Source organism: Gadus chalcogrammus, chromosome 3, assembly GCF_026213295.1.
Source record: "Gadus chalcogrammus isolate NIFS_2021 chromosome 3, NIFS_Gcha_1.0, whole genome shotgun sequence".
NCBI lineage: Eukaryota > Metazoa > Chordata > Actinopteri > Gadiformes > Gadidae > Gadus > Gadus chalcogrammus.
The window spans coordinates 26,656,967-26,671,959 of NC_079414.1; the positions used below are offsets into that span (position 1 = coordinate 26,656,967).

At 46.7% G+C, this 14,993-nt stretch overlaps 1 protein-coding gene across 1 annotated transcript; it reads left to right on the plus strand.

Moving 5' to 3' along the window:
- Positions 1–366: 366 nt before the first annotated feature.
- On the plus strand, positions 367–14,403 carry lrpap1 (low density lipoprotein receptor-related protein associated protein 1). The gene is made up of 8 exons (XM_056587034.1): positions 367–694; positions 1,492–1,636; positions 3,277–3,407; positions 3,531–3,651; positions 10,045–10,200; positions 10,924–11,006; positions 13,202–13,378; positions 13,561–14,403. The coding sequence occupies exons 1-8, from the start codon at positions 530–532 to the stop codon at positions 13,627–13,629; spliced, it is 1,047 nt and encodes a 348-aa protein (XP_056443009.1). The 5' UTR covers positions 367–529; the 3' UTR covers positions 13,630–14,403.
- Positions 14,404–14,993: the final 590 nt, after the last annotated feature.

Sequence of the window (14,993 nt, forward strand, 5' to 3'; positions counted from 1 at the left end):
GTGTCTGCGTGGGACAAAGGTTTTAGTGGTGGTATTCTTCCAAAAACATTGTTCTATATGAACAATTTAAAAAACAACTTTATCATATTCATTATTTATTATGATTTATTTATATTCATTAAATTGTGCAACTATTTAGCAACATACATAAATCTAAGTAGGTCTACTCCTAATGCTAATCCTGAAGTTGGACAGGATTGAGTGTGTTCACCCAAACCATCTACTCAATGCGTGGACGCATCCTATTTGCTCTCACAGTCTCCGTTACTAGGAAACCGCTTGCCAATGAAGCTGCGACCCTTCAAATTGTAGTTTAATAATATCTGCATTTGAATTGCCAGCAGCGAGTACACGCTTCAACAGCAACTACAAATCCCATAATGCAACATGTCCACGAACGCCCTCCTCCTTGAAAACACATGACCGGGGCATCCGCCAGAGAGCTGAACGCAAACCCTGGACTTATCCCCCTTAGCTTTTGAATTAGAGCTTCTTTCTCCAGTATTGGGAGGCATTAGTGTCCATAATTATGAAGCTACAGTGTGTCGCAGCCTTGCTGTGTTTCGTTTCCGGGGTGGTCATGGCTGGGAAATACTCCCGGGAAAAGAACGAGCAGAAGCCGGCGGGGGGTGAAGGCAAAGGGGTCGAGTTCAGGATCTCCAAGCTGAACCAGGTCTGGGACAAGGCCATCAGGGTAGGAGCCGAGCACCCTCGTCCACCACAATGCACACTGAAGGGCTTTAAGTGGGGCGCCGTGTGGCTCCGGAGGTAGAGCGGGTGGCTGGCTAGCTAGACCAGAAGATAGTTAGTTCGATCACCGCTCGTCCTAACTGAGTGTCGAGGTGTCCCTGAGCAAGACACCTCATCCTGACTGCTCCTGAAGAGATGTCTGTCGCCTTGCCTGGTTAGCACCGCCTTCAAGTGGAGGATGCTATGCAGTGAGATTCCTGATCCCTCTATAGGTGATAGGATTTTGTTTGAGGGACCATGTTGAACCCTTGCACAATGGCAGCAATCGGCAGGCTTTACTTCATTCATAATAAACCACGAGCGCAAGGCTTGTGCTTCTGGCAGTTCCTTCTGAATGAAATGGAGCCGGTCTCTGTGTTTGACCACCGTGGGTTCACATGTCTGTTCACATCACAATATAGACCATGAGGACGTCTAACCTCTAGATTAGGGTTCGAACGCTGCCTAAATCCAATCCTATCGACTTCAGAGGTATTGTTGATTCTCCCCTTGTGAAGTGAAGCCTGCTCTCTGGTCTGATGTTGACCACCGCAGGGTCCTCTGTTGTTTCTCCTTCGTTTCTGTTTCACATCACAATATAATGAATATGAGGACGTCTAACCTCTTGATTAGGGTTTATATGGTTCAAATCCTATCGACTATAGCAGGGTGTTGATCCTCCTCCTGTGCTTATGGTTTACTATGATGAAGCTGTAGTTGACCACCGCGCCGGTGTCCTCCTCTCCTCCTCTGACCCGTCAGATGCAGCTGGCCCCGGTTCGTCTGTCGGAGCTCCACAGCGACCTGAAGATCCAGGAGAAGGACGAGCTGCACTGGAAGAAGCTGAAGGTGGAAGGGCTGGACGAGAGCGGGGAGAAGGAGGCCAAGCTCAGACAGAACTTCAACGGTGAGACGACGTTTACTGAGCGAAGGAGCTCAGTTGAACCTTGGAGATTAAGTGTGTGGGTGTGCGTGCGTGCGTGCGTGCGTTCATGCGTGCGTGCGTGGTGGTAAGAGATGCTGAATTGGTCTGATGTTGGCTGTTGTGAAGCTCATTTTAACTCAATTTGAGTTTGACAAGTGAAGAGTTGGACAGAGTTCACACTACATTTGCATATCCCCCCTCCTCTCCCCCTCCCTCTTAAGCCTTGTTCACACTACATGCGTCCGTCGACGGATGGGGGCTTTTTGTCGTATCCACGTGTTCTTCTGGGTTGTATTACAAAGGGGATTTCATTGGAGAGTGTCCTTGTGTATATTTGCACAACGCACTCTGATTGGCCGACGGATCCATCACTGCCTGAAAAGTTGAACATTTCTAAACTTTTTGGCCGACAGAACGGACTGACCCACAATGCATTTCATGAGCGCCCCGTGCAAAGTCAATGAGATCCGTTGACTGACGGAGGAAGTGTGAACAAGGCGTTACTGTCTGTTGTACGTCCCGCCACTTATAAATACTACTTAGCATCGTATAGCGTCTTATCCCAGCTATCTTTGTTGTATACAGGGAATGGGTTAACCTAGTGATTGTTAGTGCTTGGCACTTGGTTCTATGAACATCCTTACTGTACAGACAGCGATGTATTGTTGTTTCTCCCTCTTCGGACAAACTGAGTTATTTTAAGTCACTTTGGATAAAAGCGTAGTAATGTCAAAGTAAAATGTTTTTCGCCTCTAGTTTTTAAACTGTGAAAAAAAAGGCTATTTTGCATCGGTGAGACATTTGAAGCCATGGACTGGGAGCAGGTAGGCTCACATCGTGACCCCAGTTAATCAATGACATTTTTACTGGTTGGACAGAGGTTGAGGAACGGAAACTGCTGACCAAGGTCACGTAGGCCGTAGCATTCCGTAGCTTCTTCTGACCTCTGAACCTGGAAGAAGGGCATGGACCTATAAAGAAAGAAGGGTCGCGCAAGGACTACGTCATCCAGCTCACGTTGCGTATCCGCGCATTAGCATCTGTACTTTGTCCACGGCACACCTCTCCCAAGTGTGCCGTGGCCAAGGGGCTGTTCCGTGCTGGAATACGGATGGCGTGGTCACACTAGCCAAACGTTGTAGACTTTAGTATGCAAATGAGCTCGGGCACCGGGCCGCGGCCCTAGTGTGAGCGGCCCCTTATAGATTCATATTTGACGCTGGGATGTTTTGTAGTTTAATTTATGTTTAACACATTTTGAGGTTTGACTTGTGCTCTGATTCTGTGTAGTTTGTCTGTTGTTTTTCAGTGTAGTTCGACTTATGTTTTGATTCTTTGTAGTTTGTGTTTTTGAGTTTGACTTGTTGTTGATGTTTTGAAGGTTCTGACTTGTTGTAGTTTGACCTGTGTGTTGTTGTTCTGTAGTTTGACTTGTGTTTTGACTTGTTGTAGTTTGACCTGTGTTGTGATGTTCTGTAGTTTGACTTGTGTTTTGACTTGTTGTAGTTTGACCTGTGTTGTGATGTTCTGTAGTTTGACTTGTGTTTTGACTTGTTGTAGTTTGACCTGTGTTGTGATTTTCTGTAGTTTGACCTGTCTGTTGTTGCTGTGATGTCTTCTAGTCATCCTGGCCAAGTACGAGATGGACGGGAAGAGGGACAGCCGGTCGCTGGAGAGCAACTCTCTCAAGGACCACGACACCAAGGAGGGCGACATGTTTGATGACCCCAGGCTTGACAAACTTTGGAACAAGGTGTGTGTCTGAAAATCATATATTTGTATATACTGTTTAAAATAATTTAATAAACTGCAATTGTCTTCCTCTCTGCCTTTTTATATGTTTGGCATAAACTACAAATCCCATCCTCCTTGCCAGGCCAAGAGCTCTGGGAAGTTCTTGGAGGAGGAGCTGCTGGTTCTTCGGAGAGAGTTCCAGCATCACAAGGACAAGATCCACGAGTACAACATCGTCATGGACACCGTGAGCCGCACCGAGGGTGAGCACCCCGGGGCCGACCCCCGTGGCTCCCCGTATTTATCTCCTCTCCCTGTCGCACCCCTTGCACCCCTTCCACCTCAAGCCAGCGGGTTCATTTGAAGCCGGGGCAGCTTAAGAACAAGGCCAGCAAGAGTCTGTCTCCCCATCACCAGTGCATCTTAAGAACAGCTCGAGTCTGTCTCCCCATCACCAGTGCATCTTAAGAACAGGTCCGTTAGAGTCTGTCTCCCTCTTCACCAGTCCATCTTACAACAGGCCCAGCAAGAGTCTGTCTCCCCATCACCAGTGCATCTTAAGAACAGCTTGAGTCTGTCTCCCCATCACCAGTGCATCTTAAGAACAGGTCCGTTAGAGTCTGTCTCCCTCTTCACCAGTCCATCTTACAACAGGCCCAGCAAGAGTCTGTCTCCCCCATCACTCACCTCCCCGATGGAACGACTCAAAGGTCCTGCAAACCTCTCTCCAACCGCCGCGAGGGGAAAATGATCATGTTCAGCAAAAACACAACGCTTCAAACGCTCAAATCTTCCTCATTATTGTACCTTTTACGTAGACGTTGGGGCTCAAGATGGATTCTTGCTGAGCAAAGCAACAGCTCAGCTTCGGGTCTGGCTTTGATGGTTTTTTTGGAGCGTAATGGCTCACGCAAACAGCAGAACCGATATTTGAGGGAATGCAAAGCACTCTCTTTTTGGGGGACGTTGTTTTTATGACCTCGATTGGGGTGACTTTTATCAATGTAAGAGTAAGAGTTTTTTTGGGGGGGAAAGGGCTACTCGAAATATTAAGGTAGGATGCATACAAACTCTAATGTTTAGATTGTGTAGCAACATCGCACGGGAGGGGTTATACACGCCCAGCCTCTCTGTCTTTTCACATAAATTTAAGGTGCAGCATAAATCCAGAATAAAATATGGATGGGGGGGGTTTTCTTGCAAGGATATGAAATACTTAAATATTGAAGCAAGCAACCTCAAATCTGTCCGGGGTCCACATTAAAGACATGGTAGTTGTGGAGTTGGAGCACGACACAAACTGGATTTTACGACCCCATGAAGTATAAGTTAGTTTTGGTCGCTCATTCTTCCAGGGATACTTTTAAAGGGCTTTTTCATTCTCCGTTTTTAAATAATTCCCCCAGGGAGGGTAGGATCAGCAGAGGGAACACCCGGCTGATTTATGTTGTCGGGTGTGTTCCTCCGCAAGTCGTTTCCATTTGGGGGTCTAATTCTACAACCCGGTGTTGGTCAGGCGACTGCAGTGAGTAACGAAGAGCCACTTCGACTGCTCATGAATACATTTGAAGGGAGTTCATTATGTAGAAGTATGAGGTGCCCGTTGATAATCTGTCAACCTTAAAAGTGCTGGCACCAAGGACTTCTCCGTGTGCATAACAGAGACACACAAATCAGTGACATGACTCGGACTCGGAGCCCTTCTGGTGCAGAGGCAGAAGGCTGTTTGTATCTACCGATGCAGCAGAAACGTGGAGCCAGGATGGTTTTGCATCTCTTGCATTCTTTCTTTCTTTCTTTTCATATATACAGCATATCATCCTCTAGTCACTAACAACCCTTTGCTAATAACGCGTTAGCTACACTACCGTTCCAAGGTTCTGGGTCACCCAGACAATTTCATGTTTCACATGAAAACTCGCACTTTTATCCTACAGTTTTCAGCCACGTAACATAATGGCATCCTATCCTCTGGGCTGGCGTAGTCATCCTACGCCAGCCCAGACATCTGCTAGGGATCACAGACGAGCCCACGTCTCAACAGGAGAGGATGCAGAACTTTCACAGTGTGCTTTCTTGTTTTTAATCAAATCAATGTGTATGATAGAACCAAATGTGTTTCTTTATGACTTTAATCTAAAGTAAAAACCAAGCAAAGGCACAATCACATTATAGCAGCTCAGCAATTATACAGAATTAATAACGTGTACACAAACTAAAGTACAGGCTCAGCAATAATACATCATTATTACACTGTACACAAGCTAAAATTAATTACTGGTCTCTCCTCTGGTACCTCCCCTTTTAATCTGATTTGACAAACTCATCCATCACAATAAATGTATGAAACACAGCTATGGGCGAAGGCAGTGTGTCCCCAACTCTTCTGGTTCTGATTCTTCCACCCGATCTTGGATGAATAAATTGTATTTGTTGCAAGATGTACAATCGGGTATTATTCCTCTTAGCTCAGTAGAGTTTACCCTCGATCTCTTTTACAGAACAGCAATCCTCAATCGCATATAAGCTCTACACAAACAGTCCTTGATGCTGTCCAGTTCCAGATCGCAAAGACAGCCCCTGGATTTCTAGACAGCGTTTTACATTTACATTTATCAGACGCTTTTATCCAAAGCGACTAAGAATAAGTACATTTGTCAGATGAAAGAGAAACAAAAATATATCGCTGTCGGTACAGTAAGGATGTTCATAGAACCAAGTGTCACACGGAACAGATTATTAGAAAAGATCATAAACTACCAGCCTTTTATAAACAATAATTTATAATTAGTCACCATGCAATTAGCAGAAACTGATCAGGGATCCATTGTCTCATTATCTCAGAGTTACGATATCTCCTTTTAAACGTTGCGGTTTTAGTTTTGTCGACTTTAGCTCGCTCTCTTTCTTCACTTTTTCTCCCTGATTCAACCAGAGGAACATCCGTCAGCCTCCGTCGAGCGCTAGAAGAATGATCTTTGTGACTGCTCGCATTCTGCCACACTCTGCATCCACCCCCGCTGTCTGTCACATCCCGACTCGAACCGGCTGCATATAGCCTCGCTCCCACCTCATCTCTGACGCTCTCTCTGACTGATGAGTGTCGGTTGCCTGCTGCATTGCTGCAGGTTTTCACCTGGAGTATTCGCCTTCGTTCCTCAAAGGGCTCAATGTTTTCTTGGAAGAAACCGCTGGTGTTTTCAACTCTCCATCTGCATCTAAACAGAACCTCAAATGTATAATATCTGCAGTTGAAGGGGAGTTTCACTTTGCACTACTTCCATCCTTTCAAACCTACTTGTTATGCAGACTGCTGCTTTGAGGTGGTTTGCTTCGATATTGAGATATTCTTTACCTGTGTACCTATCTATTCCTGAGTGATGTTGTCCTCCTCATGAATTTGTGTCACCTTGAATTGTTTACATTAGTTATTGAAATATATTATGCTTTCCTTTACAAATGGTAGAAGTGGACCCAGGCGGTTTGGGTCAGACCTGAGGATGCATATGATTGCGTGGCTGACATTTACATTTTGAATGTAAAGTCATACTTTTATCCAAAGCGACTTACAATAAGTATGTTTGTCAGAAGAAAGAGAAACAACTATATATCGCTGTCGGTACATTAAGGATGTTCATAGAACCAAATGCCAAGCACTAACAATCGCTAGGTTAACCCATTCCCTGTATACAACAAAGATAGCTACGATAAGATGCTACACAATGCTAAGTACTATTTGTAAGTGCCAAGACGTACAACATACAATAAGTGCGTACATTAAGTGCCAGGATTTAAGGCTTCGGATTAGGGCGCAGACATCAGGTTAGGAGGTCAGAGGACGAAGGGGCTTTTGTTCCTTGATCATGTGGTAGTTGTGGGCTATCGATCCGGGCTGGATTACACAGAAGATGAGCCGGCTAGTTTGCAGGCCGATATTGCGAGAAGGAGAGCGAGTCTGGGGCAGACCACAGCTTTCCCTTGACTTTGACCTGTGGTGTGGATGTTAGATGCATACCTCCTATACCGTGGTTCTAATGTTGGATGTTTCAAATCGAAAATCGAAGGACAACACATTCATTGGAAGAGCAGTATCAGTCCTTAGAAGCATGGATGTGTTTACATGAGTCTCATGTTGCCGTGGATGTTGAATGGGCTTGGATCAACCCCAGAAATATAAGTTAAACTTTAAATTGTTTTGGTCCCACGTTTCTCTCGGGATTTAAAATGATCCCGAGAAGCGTTGGATTCAACGTTTTGCGTATTATCGCGGTTTAATATACATCTGGGGCCGATATATCTATATTTGGGATATTCTCAGATTTATTGATATAGGAAATGATTTACTCCCTAATATCGGTATCGGCCTGCTTTTAAATGTTCTCTAGGAAAGTAGGCGGTTGCCCGAACCTCCTCTCCTCCCTCTGCCTCTTTCGAGGAGGCGGCACCAGCGACGGCCTCAGTGGACTGAACCTCGCCGGTCGGGCCGTCCTCGATCGAACAGGCCTTCGCCTGGCTTCAGTGTGGATCCGTCAAATATCCACTCTGACGCTAGTAACCATCTGCCCTTTGGAAAATCCTTCCATCCTTCACTTGCCTGTTTTATAGGCAATTCTGTGGAGAAAAATCACCACTCTCAAAAAAAAAATTGTGGCAGGAGATTGGTGTCTGACAGCGTGCTTGGCTCTATCCAATTCGCGGTGACGCGGCCCAAGTGTAAGTGGTGAAACGCCCTCTAAGTCCCTTTACTCTTCTGTGCTGGCACCGCAGTGGAGAAACAAGCTCCGTGCCGACGTGAGGACCGCAGAGTCCCTCACCAGCTTCCGCAAGAGACTCCAGACTCACTCGTTCAGAGTTCCCCTAGACTCTGCATAGCCTCCCCCTATAACCCCTCACACTCCTCTTTCACACTTATCGTATGTTTTACGTCCTGGCACTTAAAAATAGAACTTAGCATCGTGTAGCGTCTTACCCTAGCTATGTCTGTTGTATACGGGGAATGGGTAAATCTAGCGATTGTTAGTGCTTGGCACATGGTTCTATGAACATCCTTACGGTACCGTCGGCGATACAGTGTTGTTTCTCTTCCTTCTTACGATGTGTTTATCGTAAGTCGCTTTGGATAACAACGTCTGATAAACGCCCTCGATGTAAAGGGGTGAACCGGTTTGCCACTTAGGCCATCCCTGGTGGGTCCTAAGCTGGAGGCTCGGTGGAACTGCGTCAGACGGAGGGGGGGGGGGGGGGGGGGGGCAGACGGATAATTAATTTCACTTTTATTTGTCTAGCCCTAAATCACAGCTAGTCTCAAAGGGCTTCACAGGCCGCACAGTATATTAATGACACCCCCCCCCCCCCCCCCCGACCCTAGCCCCCTACAGTGGGAGATAAATCTCCCTTAATTAGCAAGGAAGAAATCTATAGAAGGAATGCAGAGTGGGGGATCCCTCCTTCAGCAGGGGTTCACATCAACTGCATGGTTTCTAGATAAACATTAACCGTGTTGTTTCTAGATCTGCTTTAACTGTTGTCTCTACAAAGACATTTGCTGCATTCTTTCTAGATATCTAATGTAGTTGCTACGTTTCGCCAGTAAAGTTCACTTCGCCCCTGGGATGGAACAGGGGATGTATTGTACTGTTGAGGGGGAGAGCTCAGGTTCAGACGGTATAAAACAAAGCCCAGGCAGAACAAGCAACAGCTACGAGAGCTGTAAATAAACCCACTGGCAGACACGATTCAAATGGCTGACTGGGCGTGGACACGGAGTCTCAGACTTTATATTCGCCGTACATGAACTGAATGAGCCGGTTGGAGCCAAGAACGATTTCATCGCGGTTCTCCAAGCTGTTTTTCTTGTATTCTCTGACCGGTGGAGTGTGTGTGTATGACCTGTGTGTCCTCAGGTACACTACAGCAGAACGGCTGTAGGCTGTCTTACCCTAGCTATCAGCTCGGCACTTCGTTCTATGAACATCCTTACTGTACCGAAAGTGATATATTGTTGTTTCTTTTTCTTCTGATAAATGTACTTATTGTAGGTCGCTTTGGATGAAAGCGCCTGCCAAATTCCCTGAATGTGAATACAAAACGCAGACTAGAAATCTCGTGGCCCCCGTGCGATCTGGAAACCGACCGCAGCAAGAACAGTTTGCGTAGAGCTTATGTGCGGTTTGTTTTGAGGATTTGCTGTTCTGTAAAAATGATCCGAGGTAAACTTTACTGAGCTAGGGGTGCATTAAGTACATTTGAATCGATTTAATTCCCTGATTGTACGTCATGGAACAAATACAAATTAATCTTTCCAAGATCTCTGGAAATTATCTTGTAGTAATAACATCTTTTTACCAAAGGGGGGGGGGGGGGGGCTGACAAGAAAAGTTGGGGGACCTACTGCCTTAGCCCGTGCAAATATTGACCATAAATGCAGCCATCCATCATTTAGGGCTAATTGCTTTCATATTGAAAAACTCGCATGACATTTGTAATGGCATTTACAGTCATTTGGTTATTAGCAATTCCATCCTCCCGTCTCTGTCATTGTCTCATTCGATTAAATCTTTCCTGCCGCTCTCTGTCTGTAACCTCTGTCTCTCTCCCCCCTCCTCCCCTCTGTCTCCCCCCCCTGTGGCCTCTGTGGCCTCTCTCGCCCCCTGCAGAGATCCACAAGAACGTCATCTCCCCCCTGGAGGCCGACGTGAAGGAGCACGCCGTGCTGCAGAAACACACGGAGCTGAAGGAGAAGATGAGGGATCTTAACCAGGGCTTTGAGCGCCTCCGCAAGCTCAGCCACGAGGGCTTCAGCGAGGAGAGCGGTGAGGACCCCCCCCCCCCCCCCCCCTTCTAGTTTAGCGCGAGCACGAGCATCCATGTTTTGGTAACCCGTGTCTTCGTAGCTTTGTAGCTCGAACGCACGTGGGTTGGGGAAGATGTGTTTCGGATTCAGACTTTCCATTTCCGGCCTTTAACGAACGCAGCACAACACCGTAGTGTTTGTGAGGTTCTCTGTGTAGTAAAGGAGTCATGTGATGGTAGCGGATCGGCGCATAGACTTGCGTACTCGCCAATACCAGTATACCCTGCTCCAGGGTTCAGGGTGGTACTCGCCAATACCAGTATACCCTGCTCCAGGGTTCAGGGTGGTACTCTGTGTTGATGGTTCCTCCTCTCTGTGTTGATGGTTCCTCCTCTCTGTGTTGATGGTTCCTCTGTGTTGATGGTTCCTCCTCTCTGTGTTGATGGTTCCTCTGCATTGATGGTTCCTCCCCTCTGCGTTGATGGTTCCTCCCCTCTGTGTTGATGGTTCCTCCTCTCTGTGTTGATGGTTCCTCTGTGTTGATGGTTCCTCCTCTCTGTGTTGATGGTTCCTCCTCTCTGTGTTGATGGTTCCTCGTCTCTGTGTTGATGGTTCCTCTGTGTTGATGGTTCCTCTCTGTTGATGGTTCCTCCATGTTGATGGTTCCTCTGTGTTGATAGTTCCTCCCCTCTCTGTTGATGGTTCCTCCATGTTGATGGTTCCTCCCCCTCTCTGTGTGCAGAGTTCAGGGAGCCGCGGGTGATCGAGCTGTGGGAGTCGGCCAAGAGGTCCAACCTGACCCAGGACGAGCTGGACTCTCTCAAGGTGAGGCTCTTGAGCGCTCGCTCCTGATTGGTTGTTTCTGCACCTCGGCACCGCCCACTTTACGTCGCAGAAGTAAAGTTTGAGCGCAAACAAGTGCATTTATTGAGGGGCGTTCTCGGTGGGCGTGAATACTCCTCCTGCCTCGGACTTAGATTTTCCGAGCTTAGCAGACCTAAAACATGTATACATACGTCATATAACAGCCTAAAGCAAAGGGAAATGTAGAAGAAGCATGATATCACCCTTTTGGGGGGGGGCACCCTGGCCTGCTGGTTAAGGAGTTGGACCGGTAACCGGAGGGTGGCAAAAATAAAATGTGGACGCGGGGAGTAGTTGTGCAGGACGCTCCTGTAGGGCTGCTCGATAATGGGAAAAATCATAATCACGATTATTTTGGTCAATATCGAAATCCAGATTATTCAAACGATTATTTTTGAGTTTGAAAACATGTTGTATTTATTCAGCAAAAAAATACACAAAATGGTCAAAATGAAAATGTTCCAATCTAAATTATGTACAAATATGTATCCAGCTGTTCTGCCCTTTCTATAAAACATTAACAAATGAATAATAATAATAATAAAAAAAAAACGATTATGTTAATGTTGTGATAGTTTGACGCTAAAATGGAAATCGCAATCAACATTTAATTAATCTCCCAGCCCCACGCTCCCATGTCCTCATCCATGGATGAGGTGCCCTTGAGCAAGGCACCTGAAACCCCCACCTACTCCCGGGCGCTGCTGCACTGCGGCTGCCCCCCCCCCGGCTGATTTCTGCTGTGCCCCCGTGTGTTCACCGGCTCCCAGATGGGTTAAAAGCAGAGGAGATAATATCCCCCGAAAAGTGACTTAACCTAACGGGTGGCACAAACCAAACCTGATGAACGGCGGTCCCTCTCTGCTGACTACTGTGCAGATGTCTACCGATAAGATCCCACGGTGGTCCACAGCAGGGGGGGGTGAGCTAGCTTCTCTATTCACATCTGATCACAACAAACCCCCGAGAGAACGTAGAAGCGCTACACCGGTGACATTTCAGCGGCGTGTGATTGATGCGTCTCAGAAAATAGAGCGAATGCGTTACCGACCGTTTAGCATAAGAGGGGGAAACGCAGTTCAGAGCGCGACGGAGAGAGAGAGGATCTTCTGGCCGCCGCGGTGGCGGTATAATACGACAGCTGCTGTTGACATCGTTCTGCGTTTGACTTTTGCGGATCATCACTAATGGTTTCGAAATGCTGCCAAACTTTGAAAGTGTTTTCACTGACACTGTTTAACCTGCTGGACGACTTGGAAAAGAGAAGGATTGGTTGGCGCCACAGCCATCTACACTGAGGGATTATCAGACTAACTCTAAGGACATTTACTGACAGCAAAACAACATCACAGACTGAGACTGAGCCAAAACCCCACAAAAAAAAAAACAGTAAATTTTCCAGGCTTTTCCTTCTAGAAGCTCAGCAATGCTGGGGTTTCACTCATTCCCCCCCCCCCCCGTCCTCGCAATGGCGTGACCCGCACGCACAGTCTTCCCCACAGGACGATTGGACTATAAATGACGCCGCCGCCTTAATGTCTTCCTCCCCTTGATTTGAGGCTCGGAGGCGTCGAGGTCACCGTTAATGGATCCCAGCGCTCGCCCCTGAATACCGATTCCCTGGCTGTACTCGTCTGTCCCCCCAGTTTTCCTTTCCGGTTCTTGAACTTGAGCATCGATACCGATACAGCGTCTAGCCTTGTAGCTACTAAAAGTACTTATTCTTATTGAAGGGTTCTCTTACGATGACGGCGATGTACAGTTGTACTGTCGCAAATAATTTTTTTCAGACCTCGATTATTTAGATTTATCGATATCTATCATTTTAATAAGTCATTTGTATTCTTGTAGTTCAGCGTGAGCATCCATGTTTTTCTGACTTGGTAGATCGAACGCACGCTCGGTCAGAGATGTTTCCCATTCCGACTTCCCACCTCCAACCGTTAGCGACCGCAGCGGACACCGTAGTGTTTGTGATGTTCTCTACCCGTGTAGTAAAGGAGTCGCGTGATGGTATCGGATCGGGACATAGACTTGCGTGCCCGCCGATGCCCGTTATTCCGATAGTTCAGTATCAGATCAAATTTTCCGAAACTGGTATCGGAAAAACTCGTTCCTAACGCGCCTGGTGTCCTCCGCCGCCCCCCGGTGGTCAGGAGGAGCTGCGGCACTTTGAGACCAAGGTGGAGAAGCACAGCCACTACCAGGAGCAGCTGGAGCTGTCCCACCAGAAGCTGCTGCACGTGGAGGCGCTGGGCGACTCGGAGCACATCCAGAAGAACAAGGACAAGTACAACACGCTGTCGGAGAAGACCAGGGAGATGGGCTACAAGGTGAGGACGCACACGTTGCACCCCCAGAAGACTGTCTGTCTGAGTCAGGGCGCTTCTCTGCCTTATTTAGCAGGATGTTGTGGTAGAGATGGTTCTACTGTCGCTGTACTTTATGACACGGGTTTAAATGATGAACGACCGGCTGAAGCCTTGTTGTGTTTGTGTTTTGTTTGTTTTTTTAGATGAAGAAACACATGCAGGACCTGAACAACAAGATCTCCCGTCGAGGCCTGGACCACAACGAGCTGTGAGACCAGGAGATGTGTTCCTGTCTCCTTCTCCTCCCTCTCAACCTGTCTCTCTCACCTCCTCCTCCTCCTCCTCACACTGTTGCCCTTGACGATGTCTCCTCCTCCCAGTCCCTAGCCCCTTCCACCCGTGTGTATTAATCAGCGTTCCTTTCTACCTGCGTCTTTTCTAAGTGATTTTTGTACAGTAAGTGATTGCGATGACAAAAGGATCCTCATTGATTTATGTATGAGGCCGTCCGGAAGATGTGATGTACATATTGATGCATTCTATACTCTATTCTGATCTCGGTCCAATCTGTTGGAGCTGCAGGGTGAGGTTTAGTGATTTCTGTGGCTTTTCATAAGGAATATACAAACATTAATCACTCATCTCTAACAAGGTCTTTGAATGATCTGATTCATTCACTGTTGAAAAGAATCCCTGCTGAACTTCATAATTATACAGGTTAATATAACACATAATTTACTAATCATTGTCTACCAAGGTACTTGGAAACAATCTTTTAATATTCATGATACAAGTGACATCAGCATACAAAGTTCAACAACAAATAATTAAAAATATGAATGAGTATTGTTTCAAAAGTGATAAATAAAGGTTTGTTTATATACAAGTAGTCCTTTGGTTGACATTAAAGTGTAACAGACATGCCCTCTCTCACGTTGCCTGCTGCGATAAACTGATCTGAACCGAGGATAACAATTCATCCTGATGGCCTCATGAAGAAGGTATTAAAGAGTTTAACAACTTTCCTTTCATCGGCTATTGCTCCCGTCTCCCTCTTGGCAGAGAAGTTGTACCAACTTTGAACACTAAAGCTCCCTGATTGGCTGAACGTGAACCACATGGGGCCCAATCAGAACTGATTATCCCAAGCTCCCGTGTCGATCGGAAGCCTGAACACGGAACCGCAAACGTTTTGTCTGGAAAAAGACGAGTTTGATCTCCCGTTATTAATCCTTTTGTCTCCTTGATGTTGCAACTCGAGCGATAAACATGATTTAACTTCTATTCACTCGCTGCTGTTCGAGGACACAGTCGCCTGGATTACGCTCTGTGTGAGACTCTGTGTGTTTAAAGGGGTGATATATCCTGCCACCAGGTGTGAGTGTGATCAGTCGTTACAAGCCGTTTGACGGCTGATCACACTCAAGCCTGGTGGCAAAACATCGCCCCCTTAACTCGAATGGATACGAGAATGTGATCATATCACAGCATCATAAAGACATCATCAACGCTGACCCGTCGTAGATGATACAGGCATTAGAATCACTGCCAGACAAAGAATACGCAACTTAAATACATTTGGTTCCGTACGACTTAAAAAAAGAGCCAGGTGTGAGGTGGAGGTGGTGGGGGGGGG

Excerpts from the sequence above, each read along its gene's own strand:
- lrpap1 (XM_056587034.1), top strand. The coding sequence starts at position 530 with ATGAAGCTACAGTGTGTCGCAGCCTTGCTGTGTTTCGTTTCCGGGGTG. Across the intron at positions 10,201-10,923 it reads GGGCTTCAGCGAGGAGAGCG|AGTTCAGGGAGCCGCGGGTG; the intron begins GTGAGGACCCCC and ends CTCTGTGTGCAG. Across the intron at positions 11,007-13,201 it reads ACGAGCTGGACTCTCTCAAG|GAGGAGCTGCGGCACTTTGA; the intron begins GTGAGGCTCTTG and ends CCCGGTGGTCAG.